This window comes from Lactuca virosa, chromosome 5 (assembly GCF_052849685.1).
Source record: "Lactuca virosa cultivar CGN04683 chromosome 5, Lactuca_virosa_CGN04683_v6, whole genome shotgun sequence".
Taxonomy (NCBI): Eukaryota; Viridiplantae; Streptophyta; class Magnoliopsida; order Asterales; family Asteraceae; genus Lactuca; species Lactuca virosa.
This window is the reverse complement of record NC_136430.1, coordinates 186,590,931-186,610,944: the sequence shown is the minus strand read 5'-3', so window position 1 is coordinate 186,610,944 and position 20,014 is coordinate 186,590,931. Positions and strand designations below refer to the sequence as shown.

Below are 20,014 nucleotides of genomic sequence, written 5' to 3'. Positions count from 1 at the left end.
GAAATTGGATTAGCATGAACATTACCACATCAAAAACAAGTTTATAAGCCCAAAAACATCTAAGGGTAATGTTCCTAGTCCATTTCTAGCCAAAACAGTCGAATATATGCTGTCAGGGGTTCCAAAATTCGAATTTTCAGCTAATTTTGCAAGTATAACAAGAAAACAAGCCTTGGCTCTGATACCACTGATGGGTTTTGCGCATTCTAACACTCCTAAGTGTACATGCAACCCTAAATACCTTGGATCTATGGTATCAGTGGCTCTGATACCACTGATGGGTTCCAAAATTCGAATTTTCAGCTAATTTTGCAAGTATAACAAGAAAACAAGCCTTGGCTCTGATACCACTGATGGGTTTTGCGCATTCTAACACTCCTAAGTGTACATGCAACCCTAAATACCTTGGATCTATGTTTTCTCTATTATACATGCAATTATGAACTTTCCAAGGTATTACCCTATCTAGCATACAATACTTGATACTTGGGTAATCAAATGGATAGAATACATACCTTTGTTTGATGTAGCTTGTCTCCATGAAGCTTGAGTGCCTAGTGCCCCAAGTGTGACACCTCAAATGGTTCACACAACACCAAATGCACATGGAATGACTTGAGAGAAAATGGAACACTCCTTGAAATCGTCTAGCCCTCATATTCACACATTAGTGCACGATTTCTTGAGCCATGGGATTCTTTTATATGGTGGCTATTAGGGTTACACCATGTAACTCATAAGTTTACCCATTCCTTATGCTCCATGGATTTTAACCTCCATGGAGTATCTATGGATCACCCCATGGACTTAGTCCAACATAAGAAATCTAGGATCACAAGCCCACATATATAAGAATGAATGATTTACACAATCAACCCGTATATTTAATTAGTCTCCTCTTGATCACTTAATTAATTCCAAATTAATTCTTGATCAATACTAATTAAATAACCTTATTAATATATTAGAACTTATAATATATTAACCAACCTTAAGTGTTATTTCTCTCATTATAGTCTATCCAAATGCTTGATTCCATGCAACCCAAATGGACCATGCCGGGTCGGGTCAAGTCTTACCAATTATAGTTATGGACTTAGACATTAATCCAACAATAGGACCACTGAGTATTAAGAATCAAACAAAACCATTCTCAAGGATCGATATCCCCTATCCTGAAGCGAAGACTTACTCGACCCACCCTCAGAAACGAGCAAAGATCAACCTCCCACTAGTTCAGAACCAGGGGGAGTAAGAAACTCCCAAGAAAACTTAACAATTATAAGACCAACTACATCACACGACCTTAACCTTAGTGACAATAGCGTTCGCCCTAAGGTTTAGAGGCACTACTTTTGGGGCGTCAAATACGTGATCCTCATTAACCATGACCATCCATTCACTTCACCATATAGGACGCAAAGGCAGAATACCTCTGTGTTGGGCTGAGATGACCAACACCCAACTAACCAAAGGAGCAAGGTCAAGGGCCGGTAGCAAAGGTCCACTAGATCACTAAGCAAGGACTTAAATTCTCCTAGGAACGAAGAGACTAGACAAAACAAAGATACCACATCTTTTCCTAAGTATTTGAGAGCTGCTTTAGAATGAATTTCAGGACGAAATTCCCTTTAACGGGGGGATGATGTCACAACTGGAAAAACTTAGGTTAAGATGTAAATTCCTGAACAATGTACTCTCCTTGTATAAGCCCAAAACTCGACCCAATAAGCCAAATTCAATCATTTCGGGCCTGAGCCTAAGAATTCTCAACCCAAAACCCTTATTGGACCAATACTTCCTTATTGGGCCGATACCTCTTCAATGGGTCTTATGAAACCAAAAACCACAATTGGGCCCTTATTGGGCCAAAAGTTCTCATTTAAATTCCATAAACTCGTACTTGGCCCCTATTTCGGGCCGAAAACCCTTATTTGGGCCAATACTTTTCTAGAGCATTTGTGGGCCGAAAACTCCTTTGGGCGAAGACAAGATCGAAGCCTACTATCCTTTTGGGCCACCTTTGGGCCGAAAAATCCCTCTTAAATTGGTTATGGAAATGAGTAAAACAAAGAGATTAGGGTGGACAATAAGCTTGCAACCACATTATTAACCAACATGTTCCCAAGCCCTTTACCACCCATACATCTAGACACATCTCATCATCTTGGAGAAGCCAACTTCTACCTTTTATTCCATCCTCCCTTCATTCTCGGCCAAACACTCTTTCCTCCCCACCACTTTCACTTCAAAACTTCCTTCCATCTCATTTCCTCTCAAGATCTCTAGTGATTCACTCAAGAATATTCAAAGTTCTTCACCATCAAATATCAATTCAAGACTCCTTGGTAAGTTCATATCAAACTCAAGATGGTTTATTTCCAAATTATATTAAAATTATTCCTCAAACAACTTCATTTTCGTGAATATGCTCCCTAGAACACCTTGATCTCGAAAATCTCCTCAAGGAACTCAAGCTAGGTTAAAAGTTTCATTTTCTTCTTCACCTACATCTTCAAAACCTCATGGTGAGCCTCATAGCCCCATATCTTTCGTATTTTTCATGTTTTCGGAGGGAGGATACAAGTCAACACTCATTTAACCATTGGATATTTGCTTGTACCATTGTGTTATGTGTTTAACTTTTGGATCTTTACTTGAACATGAAGTTTATCACTTAGATCTTCATAAAAACCATGAGAAAAGTATGTGATGTCTTATATACTACATGTAAACTTGTAGATCTGAGATTATACCCTCAAAATAGCAAAAACAAGTGTTGTGTTTAAACATGTATAACCTAAACTCAAAAATCAGCTTTTAACAAAAACGGTTTGGTCTAATTACAGACTGTTTTGACCACCTTGATGGTAATACTTTTCAAAAAATTTTTACATGAAAAAACGTTCAGGTTTATACCTTTAAATTGACCACTCTCACGCATTCATACAATTTTTCTACAATTTTTAGCGATTTTTACAAAACTACCGATCATTTCAGGAATGATTTCGGACAAGTCTGTGACGATGAACATTTTCACACTGGTTTGAGGCAGTTAAAAATTATAATAAAAATTATGAACAAAGTAGACTCATTTTACAAACTCTCAGGGTTTATGGATCCAAATTTCGACATACGATAATTTTTCTAAAAAGAGGGACAGAAAAGTCAAAAACAAGAAATTGTTTTTATCATGCTAAAAGCTCTTATATTTGTGTTAGATGCAAGTTTATATGACTTATATATACTTTTAAAACATCTAGACATGTTAACTTATATGTATTTATATATTTATATAATCATATAAATTGTCTTGACAAACCAACGTAATAAACTATATTTAGCATAGTTGAAGGTCGCAAACCACACTTTCAAAGGACACACAATTATTTAAAGGCATAATTATCTTATTTGCAAGTAAAACGGAGTCATAGTTCATGTAAAATCTGTTAAGGCTCTTGTGGGACATTGCGGTTGACACCTGTCGAGTGTACAACCGTAGCCTGTAGTTATAACCAGAGTCTCCTGGAGGGAGAGCGGGAGTTTGTGTATAGATCTATACGGGGTTGACACCCCACACCTGAGTTGGTTGCTACAATTAGGCTAGGCCAGTCTAGGGTTACAAAAACCTTACCTTAAATATGTCGGCGCCTGAAGAGCGTCATGACAGGCGGATTAGTCATTATCGAGTATGGTTATAACGAATCACATAGGGAATAACAATACGATTTTGGTTTACGGGAAACTTACACTTCATCGCTTTTATTAAGCTATAGTACTGCAAGTCATTTTCCAAGTATTCAGTTTCTTACACTTCCGGTCTTATGGTTTAAGACTACAACACTTTTACAGGCAGAAAATATCAGATTTTCTGGGAACGTTCGCTTTATTTTTACCAACAAAAGATAACAAAGGACATACATGCATATATTCATAGTCTTGGAACGAGACTTACAAATCATTTTCATAAAAAATATCGGATTTTCTAAAAGAACTAAGAGAACTATTCTAAACAAGTGCAAAAACCATTTTTATACAAAAATGCTTATGAACTCACCAACTTTTTAGTTGACTCTTTTAAAAAAGGACTTGTATTCTCAGGGAAGCAGTAACAGGTAATCAGCTCTGCTATGAGATCAAGTGGTGCGACTTCAAGAAATTTTACTTCTTGTTAGTTTTGTGTAATTGTTAAACAAGTACTGTGTGTAATACAATGAATGTTGGTATATTGCAATGTATGATGTTTGGTTGCTATGTTTCATTTATATTCAATTGTTATCAGAGCATTGTTTATAGTGAACTAGTATATCTAACCATACAAGATATACAACTATAAATACAATGGGACAAAAAAAAACGCTCTGACTAAAAGTATACCCTAAGAATATAAGTATCTTCTAATAGTATACATACTCGCTAGAACTGTATCATAATAAGAACAAAACAAAAGTATTTAGATGTTCAACACTACAGTCAAACCTGGGCAGTTATGTAATCATATGTGGGATAAATATAGCCTGATCAACTATATTTATTTGAGATACGACCAACATGTGTTTGGTAGTGAGGGTAGTGTTGCAACGAGTCTAAAATTTATCAATCTTACATGCAAAGGAGCATTAGAACCAAACCTAAGGTTTAAAATACTATAGGAGTATATTATGATACTAAACAATAACAACAAGTCTAAAAACTTATCGATTTCGTACATCAGGAAGCCCTAGGACCAAACATGTAATACTATAGTAGCATTTTAGAATACCATATGACCTCCACACTTAAATGTTATGCATGTATCTCATACCTCTATTCTCGTACTGGAAACATGGCTGAGATTCACCCCGAAGACCCCCACAACCCTGCGGTAATAGCCAACGAATGGATCGAGGGAGAACTAGAGGAAGTGCAAGGGGAGAACCCATAAATGGGTCGTAAAGAATACCAAGAGATGAACCACGAGGGAGAGGATTCTGATGAGGAGTCAGATATGGATGAAGGCGCCGGAGAGATCCTTAGCGAGCCTTACCGCTCGGAAGCAATACCGAACCAACACGTAGAACAGGAAGACTTTACCAATCATCTCTGCTCCTTAGAAGAGGAGGTGACCAACCTAAGGCAACAGCTCATGGAAGCTGAGGCTAGGGAAGCCTTAGCAGAGCAAAGAGCGGAAGAGGCCACTCGTGAAAAGAGCGAAATGGTTGGACACCTTGTGCACTATTTTGGCATATGAGAGTCACTACACTATTCGCACTAAGTCCTAGGTTTACCATGTAATTCGTCACGACTAGTAGTAGTAAATCAAGAGAGGTACACCCTCCAAGAACTCATGTAACCTCAGCCAACTTAAGGATCTGATATCTATAATCTATTAGGGTAACTTAACGTTCGTACAATACCTATTTCTACATACTACCATTAATACATCATCGGGATGTAGGTCGAGACAAGAAGAATCGTTCAAGAAAACATGTGATTTATATGCGTACATGCATAGTTTCAAATCTATAATCATAGATGAGATACGACTAGAGATAACCATAGTTACTCATGAACCTGTTTCTCATCATGCAACAAAATCATGTCTTCCCATGGAAACAACCAACTAGCCGGCGAAACACCAATTCGACATATAGACCTCGCAGCCTTCCAAGCCATTGTAACAGCTGCCGTGATAGCTGTTATGGCACAACTCAACGCCAATAACCCAAATGGAAATGGAAACGGTGTCGACAATTCAAACCGTGGTAACAACCTAGGAAACCAACGAGGGACAACTAACCACGACACCCCAAACTCCAAACGTAAGGTCATGAAGCGAAAGCTAGGGAACAAGAAAGGAAGCAGTTCGACTCAAGGGCTTACCAAAAGGCAACAAGCTATAGCAGCCCCTACCCCCACTGGCCCAACTACCTAAGCACCGAGAAGACTATATAATGGAAACCTCCCGCTCTGAAGCAAGTGCAACTACCATCATCATGGAGTCTGCCGGGATTTACATTGCAATAGATGGAACAAGAAGGGCATACCGCCCGCCGCTGTAGGGCCCCGGTCCCATGCGTCACTCCAACTCTCAGCCTAGAAGTAAGTCTAGTATGCCAGACATGCGGTGAACCGAAAGATTTCAAGAGGAATTGTCCAACAGAGAAGAATGACGGAGGAGTAGGAGGAGTTTAACGACTGGACATGAAGGGGCAGCGAGGAACCCAACCTAGACTTTTGGTACCTTTCCAAATAACAAAAAAAATTAAGCATCAAATTTTTCACCAAGATTTTTGTCAGCAAAATTCATAAATTGCTCCCTCATCTAAACTAATCATATCCTTCATAGAAAAACGAAAGATCCTTGCGGAAATTATGATAACTTAGTGTAAAAGTAAGATCGTGTGTAATTAAGATTCTACAAACTCAGAGTGCGTGGTTCCACCTTAATTCTTGTTCCTTGTCCGACTGTGGATTTAGGGCATGACCTCTCAGTCTACAATCTTTTCAATCTTAAATTATATACGACTAGGCTACATCAAACCATCATAGAGAGGTCGAATAGAAATTAGACTACGAAATCACATCGTTTATACCAAGGCACTCGTATTGCTAGGACACCCAAAAAAATTCAGAACGAAATAACCACAGTAGTAATACCAAGGATGAAATTGGTAACATTACGAACGTGTACATAGAACACAATATCATTTTGAACAACCATCCCTTACAGATCAATCCAACATATATTACAATAAGGAGCCCAACAATGTCAATTGACATGGGCTGACTTGATCCTCACCATACAAAATTCATGTGCCACAAAGAGACCCTTCGCCTTAACCAATCGATTAATGAAACCCCTACAACTTATAACGACAATCCTCGAATTATCCCGGGTATCTAGACCCTTAGGTACCCATGCAAGAAATACCACGCTCTTTCCTAGCCCATAATAGGGATAAGAAACAAGGAGCAAAGGATACCGAGGGTAACCTAGGAATTTATAACCCCCCTAAGGTGTTTCCAAAGTCCTTTTAGAAATATCACCTACATGCCAAGTTGAGTTCGGAGATCGACTCAACTCATGAAGACATCCTCATAGCCAGACCACTTAGCACCAACATAAACACCGAAGGTATCCGGTCGATGGAACGACCCAGTAAGTATGAGAGTTATCAAACCAAGACTTGAACCTCAGAGAACACCTATCCAACTCATAAATAGGAAAGGCTAAGTATCCATAGGACCACTGGCTATTAAGAATCAAACGAAACCATCCTCAAGGATCGATGTCCCCTATCCCGAATCGAAGACTTACTCGACCCACCCTCAGAAACAAGCAAAGATCAACCTCCTACTAGTTCAGAACCCCGTAGTAAGAACCTCCCAAGAAAACTTAAGAATTATAAGACCAACTACATCACACGACCTTAACCCTAGTGACAATAGTGTTCGCCCTAAGGTTTAGAGGCACTACTTTTGGGGCGTCAAATACGTGATCCTCATTAACCGTGACCATCCATTCACTTAACCATATAGGACGCAAAGGCATAATACCTCAGTGTTGGGTTGAGATAACCAACACCCAACTAACCAAAGGAGCAAGGTCAAGGGCCGGTAGCAAAGGTCCACTAGATCACTAAGCAAGGACTTAAATTCTCCTAGGAATGAAGAGACTAGACAAAACAAAGATATCATATCTTTTCCTAAGTATTTGAGAGCTGCTCTAGAACGAATTTCGGGACGAAATTCCCTTTAACGGGGGGATAATGTCACAACTGGAAAAAATTAGGTTAAGATGTAAATTCCTGAACAATATAATCTCCATGTATAAGCCCAAAACTCGACCCAATATTCCAAATTCAATCATTTCGGGCTTTAGCCTAAGAATTCTCAACCCAAAACCCTTATTGGACCAATACTTCCTTATTGGGCCGATACCTCTTCAATAGGTCTTGTGAAACCAAAAACCACAATTAGGCCCTTATTGGGCCAAAAGTTCTGATTTAAATTCTATAAACTCATACTTGGGCAATATTTCGGGCCAAAAACCCTTATTTGGGCCAATACTTTTTCTAGAGCATTTGTGGGCGGAAAACTCCTTTGGGCCAAGACAAGATCGAAGCCTACTATCCTTTTGGGCCACCTTTGGGCCGAAAAAACCCCTCTTAAATTGGTTATGGAAATGAGTAAAAAAAAGAGATTAGGGTGGACAATAAGCTTGCCACCACATTATTAACCAACATGTTCCCAAGCCCTTTACCTCCCATACATCTAGACAGATCTCATTATCTTGGAGAAGCCAACTTCTACCTTTTCTTCCCTCCTCCCTTCATTCTCGGCCAAACACTCTTTCCTCCCCACCACTTTCACTTCCAAACTTCCTTCCATCTCATTTCCTCTCAAGATCTCTAGTGATTCAATCAAGAATATTCAAAGTTCTTCACCATCAAACATCAATTCAAGACTCCTTGGTAAGTTCATATCAAACTCAAGATGGTTTATTTCCAAATTATACTAAGATTATTCCTCAAACAACTTTATTTTCGTGAATATGCTCCCTAGAACACCTCGATCTCGAAAATCTCCTCAAGGAACTCAATCTAGGTTCAAAGTTTCATCTTCTGCTTCACATACATCTTGTAAACCTCAAGGTGAGCTTCATACCCCCATATATTTCGTATTTTTCATGTTTTCGGAGGGAGGATACAAGTCAACTCTTGTTTAACCATTGGATATTTGCATGTACCATTGTGTTATGTGTTTAACTTTTGGATCTTTACTTAAACATGAAGTTTATCACTTAGATCTTCATAAAAACCATGACAAAATTATGTGTTGTCTTATAGAATACATTTAAACTTGTAGATCTGAGATTATACACTCAAAATAGCAAAAACAAGTGTTGTGTTCAAACATGTATAACCTAAACTCAAAAATCAACTTTTAACAGAAAGGATCTGGTCTAATTACGGATTGTTTTGACCACCTTGATTGTAATATTTTTCAAAAACTGTTTTACAGGAAAAATGTTCAGGTTTATACCTTTAAAATGACTACTCTCACACATTCATACGATTTTTCTACAATTTTTGGTGAGTTTTACAAAACTGCCTATCATTTCACGAATGATTTCGGACCAGTCTATGAAGATGAACATTTTCACACTGGTTTTAGGCCATTAAAAATATAATAAAATTATGAACAAAGTAGACTCATTTTCCAAACTCTCAGAGTTTACGGATCCATATTTCGACTTACGATAATTTTTCTATAATTTTTCTAAAAACAGGGACAGAAAAGTCAAAAACAAGAAATTGTTTTTATCATTCGAAAAGCTCTTGTATTTGTGTTAGATGCAAGTTTATATGACTTATATATACTTTTAAAACATCTAGACATGTTAACTTATATGTATTTATATATTTATATAATCATATAAATTGTCTTGACAAACCAACGTAATAAACTATATTTAGCATAGTTGAAGGTCGCAAACCACACTTTCAAAGGACACACAATTATTTAAAGGCATAATTATCTTATTTGCAAGTAAAACGGAGTCATAGTTCACGTAAAATCCGTTAAGGATCTTTTGGACATTGCGGTTGACATCTATCGAGTGTACAACCGTAGCCTGTAGTTATAACCACAGTCTCCTAGAGGGAGAGCGGGAGTTTGTGTATAGATCTGTACGGGGTTGACACCCCACACCTGAGCTATTCGCTAGAGTTAGACTAGGCCAGTCTAGGGTGACAAAAACTTTACCTTAACTACGTTGGCGCCTGAAGAGCGTCATGACAGGCGGATTAGTTATTATCGAGTATGGTTATAACGAATCACATAGGGAATAACAATACGATTTTGGTTTACGGGAAACTTAAACTTCATCGGTTTTATTAAGCTATTGTACTGCAAGTCATTTTCCAAGTATTTAGTTTCTTACACTTCCGGTCTTAGGGTTTAAGACTACAACACTTTTACAGGCAGAAAATATCAGATTTTCTGGGAACGTTTGCTTTATTTTTACTAAAAAAGATAACAAAGGACAGCCATGCATATATTCACAATTTTGGAACGAGACTTACAAATCATTTTCATAAAAAATATCAGATTTTCTAAAAGAACTAAGAGAACTATTCTAAACAAGTGCAAAAACCATTTTTATACAAAAATGCTTATGAACTCACCAACTTTTTAGTTGACGCTTTTAAAAAATGACTTGTATTCTTAGGGAACCAGTAACAGGTAATCAACTCTGCTATGAGATCAAGTGGTGCGACTTCAAGAAATTTTACTTCTTTTTATTTTTGTATAATTGTTAAACAAGTACAAAGTGTAATACAATGAATGTTGGTATATTGCAATGTATGATGTTTGGTTGCTATGTTTCATTCATATTCAATTGTTATGATACTATACATGAAGTTATCCGCCCCAGACGTTTCTGCCATCCCGGTTTGGGGGTGTGACAGTAAACCAAATAAAAAATAATCAAATTTGTAGATATTCATAAAAAATGCACATACATACAATACATCCATGAATCTGTAGAAGTTACCTGCAAGATAATAATTAGATCATGGTAAGGGAACAGGGGAGCACATGGAGTTTCTTGTTCAAGCTTAAGTTCAACCATACATATACACAATCAATAAGAAAACCAATATAAATATAAAATTATGTAAGAAAACATAAAAGAAACAAAGATTAAACCTCTAAGATGCAAGTTTCTGGTTCAAGCTTCTTCAGTTTAGTGAAAACTCTATGTTTCCATCTAGTATATACGCCACCGAGGAGAAACATGGGTTTGTTAATTAGAAACATAAGATAAAATATCTAATCATAATCATGTACAAACGATTTCAAAAAGAATAAGGACGATACTTCTACATTTAAATAATAGGCCAATACTTCAATACATCACAAACACCTACTTTAACGAAGAACGGTATCAATTATAGATATTGCCATGGAAACCTTTATGAAGACGTAAACCATTATGAAATTAGGAGATATATCAAAGATATGTGCTTATTGGGTGCTCTCGAACTATTCATTTTGAAATCAAAAATCTTGAATTACAAAAAAAATCCAGAAAGTTGAAATTAACATCGATCCATCCTCAATATTTAATAAAAACAAGAACATTAAGGACATAACAACCCCACAACATCATCGAAGTTTCAATTAGTTTTGAAAAATATATAGAAAATATAGACAAGTATGATTAAAAAGGAAAAAACCTATTTACTATTTCTCTTCAAAATACAAAAAGTTGTATCGTCTAGCGTGAATCTAATCAGCTGCCAACATAAACTTTACACTGTTGCAATTTTTGTGTTTTTAAGATTCTTTGGTGAATAACCACCCTTGCTATTCTGGTGTACACTGGTTCTCATGAATTTAAAGGAACAAATGATATAAGGATCTCATGCTACAATTTAGGAAAAATAATTAATAAAAAAAATAAGTGAAAAGTGAAAGCATTAGAAAGATAATTATAAGAGCATTTTGTATCACATGGAATTTGAAGAAGTTGTAAACCCTGTTTCCAACCTTAAATATTTAAAACTTACCCTTTCTATACTTTGAAAGATGCACAGATCACTCGAGATTCATATTTTTAACATCAAAGAAGCCTCTTAAACAAAGAAAAATATATTTTTTGATCTAACTAAGAGTAGAGCATCCAACTTTTGTTAGCACTTGAAAGTTAGCTTATATACATATCCCATTCAGGTTCTGGTAAACCAAAAAGCATGGGGACACGTATAATCATATCAGTAGTAAATATGAAGAGAGACATACTTACAGTGTGTAGTATGCTTCTAGACCTTCAATTAAACAATCGAAATCATGTTATGGTTCTCTTGAATAACAAAATGTCTAAAAAGTAGAATTTCTTCTTCATAATAGCACAACAAAATTAATCTAATCAAACATGACGGGCCTTTCTTCTACTGCACATCTTTAAACAATCTAATGAATGAAACAAAAGGAATCACAAAAAAAATTAAAACCTAATGGTTAAGGCGTTGTCTTGGACATATCTTTCAAATCAAAACCCTAAATTAGAAAAACCACAATACATATTGAAAAATAGTTTCAAAGAAACAATCATCTTTATTTAAAATCATCATTAACTTTTAGGGAAAAATTTAGGTTAAGGAATGTGTTACCTTTCTTAGTGAAGAGCATAGTTGGGGGCATAATGCTTAGCCACCAATTGCTGGCAGAGATGGGAGCAACAACAATGGAAGTGTCGATGACGATGAGTAGTGGCAGGGTTGGAGAGTGAGTTACGGTAGAGAGAGATGCGGAAATAGATCATGGTGACGGTTCCTTGTAAGAAAAGCAGTGTGATGGAAGAGAGTTGGTGGAGACAACGGTCAGAGACAGTGAATGGTTTAAGGTTGGAGAATGGATAGTGGTTCATTTCTGGTGTGGTAGAAAGGAGGAGTGAGCACCAAGATAAGCATAACGGTTACTTGGGAGAATGAGGGCGGTGACTTGGGCGGATGAGGAAACGACGGCGACTCTCCGATTAGGGTTTTTGAGTATTTGATTGAGAGAAAAGGTGGCTTTAGAGATATATAGGAGAAACGAAATTAGTGCTTAGAATTCCGATTTAATTCTGAAAGGCTAAAACGTATACGTTATATGTCTATATGATGATAAACATAACATGATTCGATATGATGTAATAGGTGTTGTACCTCTTAAATTTCAAGAAACGTTGAATACGTTTTATATAATAGTAAAGATAAAGATATATGTCTATATGATGATAATCATAACATGAATGTATATGATGTAATAGGTGTCGTACCTCTTAAATTTCAAGAAATATTGAATACATTTTATATAATAGTAAAGATAAATATATATGTCTATATGATGATAAACATAACATGATTGTATATGATGTAATAGGTGTTGTACCTCTTAAATTGCAAGAAATGTCGAATATGTTTTATATAATAGTAAAAATAAAGATAAAGATAAATATTTGCGCATCAGAAATATATTAATTTAAATGAGATCTAGAAACATGTTTTGTCCAATATGCATAACAATAATTTTATTTTTCTGGTAAGAAAATAGTTTTAGTGTACATGCACATATAAAGTATCAAAGGATATGTTCTTTTTTGGGGGTGTTCTTAAAGAGTGTTCTTAACTAGACTTTTGTTTCCCATAATATAAACCTGGCATTTCTTATCTTTGTATCATTATCGTAGTCCTACGTTTATGAATCTCAGAGAAGGGTTTTGGAATTCATGAAAGCATAACTCAAATGCTATGAAATTGTCAATTGTGTGTCACACGAAAAGAATTAATAGAACGGATTTATATTTGAAAAGATTGAGAAAATAATGTTAATCATAAAATAAATATGTCATGAAGTCTTCTATACATGAAAAGTCCTTTTAGTGAGGTGCAGGCATACTTATCGTTTTCTCTCGTGGCCGAGTTGTCTACTACACCTAAATATCCCAAATGGCCACTTATATACGAACACTCAAATGACCATGACGACTCTATATATTATACCCACACATAGTGTGAATTCGTACTTATCATTTTCTATCGTGGCCGAGTTGTTCTCCTTTTTCATTTCCTTGACTCCCACAAAACAAAGTAACACACAGAATTTTGTTGCGGAAAATTATATTATTTAAAATCTGTTTCGAAAAATAGTGACTGATCAGCCATGAAAAAAAATGCTTTTTCATTTCCTTGATATGTCTAAATTTGGTTTTTTAAAGTCAACAACGAACTAGCTACAAAGTTTTTCGAAAAAATAAATTACTCACAATCGTTTGTCTGTTTTGACTCTATAAAACTGTGACTGATTAGCCATGAAATTTATTTATTTTTATTGATTTTTTTAATTGTTTTTTTAATTGTTTTTTCAATATATATTTACTATTGTATTTTAATCCATCGTTGATACACCAAAAAAAATATCATGTTTTCACAATATTATGTGGGCAAATTGTCATAAAAGCCCTTAAGTTTTCCAAAAAATGTCGGTTTTACCATTGGATGAGTTTTTGGGGTATTAAAGCCGGATACTTTCATTAAATGTATCAAATATCTCATTTAACAGGTTGGACCCTTAGTAGCCGGTTACCCATGTGCTGATTTGGCACTTTAGGTGACATGTCAAACAACATGGGCCCCATTTTATAACCCTCTCCCACATAACCCTTCCCCCCCCCCCCCCCCCCCCGCGCTGTTTCATGCATCCTCTCGCACCGCAGTATTCTCCTATGCAAAATGCCAATATCTTCTGCAAAATCAAGCTTGAATGTGAATTCACGATTCAAGAAGAAGATCGAAGTGAAGTGTTGGTGTGAAGATTTATGCTCTGTGTTTGTTTCACGCACACCAGAAAATCCAGGCAAAAAATTTTGGGGGTGCCCTAATTATAAGGTAAAAATCATTTTTCCTTTTCTTTAGTAGGATTGCAGTAAGGGTATTATGCATTGACCTAATTATGTAGGGGGAAGGAGGTTGTGGGTTTTTCAGATGGGTTGACGATGAAGGAGTTCAAAAACAAGATATGATGCCAGAGTCAAATCGGATTACAGAGCAACGACAAATGATGACATTAATGCAGATGGTTGTTGTTTTGTTAGGGGCTATATTATTCTTGCTTGTTCTAGTAGTATTCAAGATTTAATGGCAGTTGGTTGTTATGCCACTAGTATTGTGATCTTGAAATATGTAGCTTTTGATGGTATGAAATATGTAGCTTTTGATGGTATTTGATACTTTGGTAGGTATATGTGATGTTAGGATTGTAATTTATAATGTATGGATGTTAATTGCAATGTATGGATGTTAATTTGTAGTGTATGGATGTTAAATGGAGTACAAGTTGGTTTGTTTTGTAAGTATATTGCATAAAATGGTGTTGCAGTAAATGGATGTTAATTGCAGTGTTGGATGATTAATTCCAGTAAATGGTAATAATTGTAATTTCAGTAAATGTAACAAGTGGTATGAATTTGGAGTATATTAAATTAAAATGGTAATTGGTATGAATTTGTAGTACATGTTTAATTACATACTACCAATATGTATCCATTACAAGTGATTGGTATGAATTTGTAGTTGGTATGAATTTGTAGTAGAAGTTTAATTAAAATGGTAATTGATGTAAAATGGTAATTGGTATGAATTTGCTGAATGGTAACAATTCTAAAAGATTGAACATAATATAGAAGGGGGTGTATCCATTACATATAGTTTAATTACATACTACCCATATGTAGCAGCCATCCATTTGTACCAAAATGCCTAAACAATGCACAAAAAAGGCAACCTAAATGGTAACAATTGGATGCATGCTGCAATCAAAGTGCCAAAAAACAAAGTTTACAAAAGTGGCAACCCTGGAATCAAAATGCCAAAAAACAAAGTTTACAAAAGTGGCAACCCTGCAATCAAAATGCCAAAAAACAAAGTTTACAAAAGTGGCAACCTATACCATTCCCACTACACCCCCATCCCCTTTCTTGCTAACAAACTACTCCAAGTTGATTGCCTTTACAGAAGAAGAACCACCACCATCTTTGTCATAGACACCCTTCCTTAGCTTTATCTTGGTAATCCTCTCAGATGTTTTCCTTGTTCTCCTAACCATTGGGACAACCTCATGTCCTTCATCATCACCCTGATTTTCCTCATCATCACCCAATTCTTCAACACCACCTTCAAGTCCATTAGCTTCTTCAACACCACCTTCAGGTCCATCAGCATCACCTTCAGGTCCATCACCATCACCAATAGCTTCATCTCCAGCACCTTCAGCTCCACCATCCAGACCAACATCATCATCAGAATGATGACCATCAATGAAATCATTTACATCCTAGTGTAAAAAGATATAGTTAGTTCACAAAAATCACCAGAAAAATTTTTAATTAATAAAAGATAATAGGTCTTACCAGTTCAACTGGTGGGGAATCATCCAATTCCACTTGTACCCCTGGCATAGCTTCTATTTCTGCCATGCTATAACCAGCTTCTAGCATATTAGCAATGTCTTTAAGTCCTACTTATATCTTCTCTGGAAGAATATCATCCTCTTTGCCCTCAGTAAACTTAATAACATCATTATCTTCCACCTCATTGTCACCATTTAATGGACTGGACTTTGTTTTGTTTGTGAAGTTAACCTCTTGTAAAATTGCATCAATACCTTGTTCAATTTCATCATTTATTGATTTAAGCTTCCAACCAATACTGGATCCTACTTGCCCAAAAGTTTCACTACCTTCCATCACACTTGTTTGACTAGTTCCTCCTTCTTGCATCATATGACCATCCTGAATATGAATTACTGGAACTTCCTGCACCACACCTTCTTTTACAACAGTAGGAACTTCTACAACTGGAAATTGTTGAACCACACTTTGACCCACATTATAACCTTCTTGCATGAAATTTTCACCAAACATATTTTCACCCTCATCAGTAACTGGAACTTGTTGAACCACACTCTCTTGAGTACCTAAAGTTGGAGTATTATTCCCAGTTTTTGCAGAACCAATCCTCTCACCACCTCTCCTTGTGCACAACTTCTTCCTAGGTGCATCAATAATATTTCTCCTAAATCTTTTAGAACCTAACTGTTGCTTATGTTTTATTGGACTCGTCCTTCATGTGTTATGTTTTCTTGGACTCCTCCTCACTATGTTAGAGCATGAAGGTTGACTTGGGACATTTGGTTGACCAGGAGTTGTAGTATTGTTTTCTCTCATTCTCTCATTTAGTGACTGGTTAGGAACAAATACATGGGGGATGGGATGTTTTCTTGGCCTTCCTGTCTTCTTTGGTGGGGGAGGCACATATTGTTTTCTCTCATTCTTACATGCCCTCTTGTTATGACCATATTCCAAACAATTACCACATCTGGTAGTTCTTGCAACCTTCACTTTTGTTTTTGAAAACTTGCTCTCCTTTTCACTGGCATGCATCTTTCTTTTGGTAGCAGGCCTACCAGGCATCCTCCTAGACATTGGAGGTAATGGCTTAATGTACTCAGTTTGGGCCCAAAGATTGCTGCCATTAACAGGTTCAATGTTTGTTGAGTAACACTGCCTAAATTTCTCTTTAGAGAAGTATGCATTGATGTATGCATCTGGTGTTTGATGGATAAAATTAATTGCTGCATTTGCATGCACACAAGGGATGCCAGCCAAATCCCACAGCCAACATGAACAGGTCATATCATCTAAGTCCACCCTATAACTGTCACACCCTCTTCTGGCCTCAAACACATGCCCTTGACTATGAATTATTCCCCATAACCTACAATCAAGTATCTAGTTAGTAACAATAATTAATGATTAAGACAAGTTTTAGAAAGCATATAATAATACCTCATATTTTTCCCAAATCTATTCATTTTTTTTTCAAAATTTTTGGACAAACATTTGAATTCCACTTTTCACTTTCCTCATTCATGTAAGCAAACCTGTCCATGATATAAATCCGTATCTCTTCAAGCAAGGTGATCAAAGGTTTTTTCCTAGCATCCAATATTATTGAGTTGAAGCACTCTGAGATCCCATTCTCAACTGCTTCACATGCATAGCCTGATCCAAAATAGGCTCTACACCATGTTTCTGGTTGCTTTGACATCAAGTATTCATATGCAGAAGGGTTCAATTTCTTGATGCTTTCCATATGCCTCTTGAAGTCACCTTGTGTGCAACTCATAGAGGCAGCCCAAAACAACTTCTTATATTCCAAACCTATGAAAGCCTTTCTAAAGTTGGCATAAATGTGCCTAGCACAATTCCTGTGTTCAACATGAGGCAATATATCTTTCACAGATTCAAGCAGACCCTACAATACAATCATTTAATTAGTTTAATAGAGGAGAAATATGTAATAAGATAACTATGCAATTAAGTAGAGGAAAAGTATGTAAAATTTTACCTTGTGTTGATCTGATATCACTACCAAACCTCTTCCACTATCAAGATCTAAATCATCCTTTAGAAGCTCAAGGAACCATGTCCAGTTAGCCTTATTCTCAGCATCCACAACAGCCCAAGCAATTGGGTAGACCTGATTATTGGTATCTCTACCCATGGCTGTCAACAACTCACCCTTTACTGCTCCCTTAAGAAAGCACCCATCCAAACCAATAACTCTTCTACACCCTCTTTTCCAGCCTTCACATATAGCTTTGAAACCAATATAAAACCTATGAAAATAGTTTATCCCATCTGGATTGACAGTTACACACACCTTACATGTAGAGCCTGGATTGGATCTTAACAACTCTTGTGCATAATCCCATATTCTGGCATAATGTTCAGTCAATTTATCTTCAATTAGCTCCTTGGCCCACTTCTTGGCCCTACGACATTGGCCTATAGACACATCACACCTAAACCTTTGTCTGATGTCAGTAATCATCTCTTTAAGCTTCACCTTAGGTTTATTTGCAATTTCAGTTATTTAGTGTCTACCTATCCATTCAGGAGTAGCCATAGAGCCAAGTTTGAACTTCCTACCACAAACATGAGTAGCTTCTAAAGTCTTGATTTGAATAGATCTTTCATTGAACATCCATGAGGCATATAGTCTGAAAGGGCAACCATTATCCTCATTTCTTTTCCCACATCTTACAAGTATTCTTGTACTATCACACTTCTCAAAGTAGAGTTGATACCCATTGTGGACTACGTAGTTTTGGATACAAAACTTCAGCTGTGTAACATTCTCAAACATGTCACCAAGTTTTGGTTCCATTTTGTCCCATCTTGTTTTTGGATCATGTATTCTGTACTTATTTATCACATGTTCTTGCTCTTCTTCATCTTCATCACTTTGTAAGTCACAACCATGATACACTTGTTCTCTTACATCATTAGTCAAACTAGAGTTTCTAATATTTTCATTAGTTAGTAACACATTAAGAAATGTATCCTTACACTTGTTCAGTGGAGTAATGAACTCTTTGTCAGGTTCATGATCCATGTAGATGCCATGAAGCTCAAAATCCATCTCATTAAGACCAGAGAAAGGCTCGCGTAAACCAAAAAATGGGTCTGTGTTGCCTTCGTCTTCTGAATCGCAATCCATCATAACAACCTAAAAAAACACACATTATCGTTATTCGTTAACCTCTGAAGAACAAAGAACTGTAATAACACAATCTTCAAAGAAATTACACATACCCTGTGAAATCGACTCTCCAATAACCTAATCTTCTTCAAAAAGCCCTAATTTTGCGATGAATGATGTAACGATTCTGAGAAAGTATACTTTTACGTGCAAAAGGTTGAGATAAGGAGTAAACGGACGTAACAGATGTAACGGACGTGCCAACTCCTCAATTAAGTGCCAAATCAGCACATTGGTAACCCACTACTAAGGGTCCAACCTGTTAAATGAGATATTTGATACATTTAGTGAATGTATCCGACTTTAATACCCCAAAAACTCATCCAAGGGTAAAACCGACATTTTTTGGAAAACTTAAGGGCTTTTATGAAAATTTCCCTATTATGTGTATGATAAGTCATTTGTTTGCCTTATAAATGTGAGGTGCAATATTTCAATATTTTCAAGTGTTTTGTTTTGCGTTTTTAGGACAAGCCTAGTGAAATATTATTTAATTAGCTTTAATATGTATGTTAAAATTTTAACCTTACGGATTTTTCATGTTTGTTTTAAAAGCTACTCAAATACTTTTTCATTTTTGTAGTTTAAGAGCTTAAAGTCTGTTTTCAGTTGTTACTAAGGTCATTTGACATGTTATAATAGGCACCACCCATTACCACTCTTATCCCTCTATTACAGCCACCCTTCCTGATCAGCCTTATACAACCATGAATAACCCTCACCATTTATCTCTCTTTATCATCTTTGCCTTCGCCTTCGCCATTGACCACCATTACTTCATAGTTTTCTTTAGAACGACAAAAATACAATAAAAATTTCTAGCAAGAAGTCAGAGAGAAATTACAAAAAAAGTCATAATAAGTTTGGATTTGAGA

At 36.3% G+C, this 20,014-nt stretch overlaps 1 protein-coding gene across 1 annotated transcript; it reads left to right on the top strand.

The window, feature by feature from the left end:
- Nucleotides 1-14,267: 14,267 nt before the first annotated feature.
- LOC145112142 (uncharacterized) lies at nt 14,268-14,673 on the top strand. The gene is made up of 2 exons (XM_079048352.1): nt 14,268-14,423; nt 14,494-14,673. The coding sequence occupies exons 1-2, from the start codon at nt 14,268-14,270 to the stop codon at nt 14,671-14,673; spliced, it is 336 nt and encodes a 111-aa protein (XP_078904478.1).
- The last annotated feature ends 5,341 nt before the right edge of the window (nt 14,674-20,014 follow it).

Coding starts and splice junctions, on each gene's coding strand:
- LOC145112142 (XM_079048352.1), top strand. CDS start 14,268: ATGCCAATATCTTCTGCAAAATCAAGCTTGAATGTGAATTCACGATTC. Junction 14,424..14,493: donor GGGGGTGCCCTAATTATAAG/GTAAAAATCATT, acceptor CTAATTATGTAG/GGGGAAGGAGGTTGTGGGTT.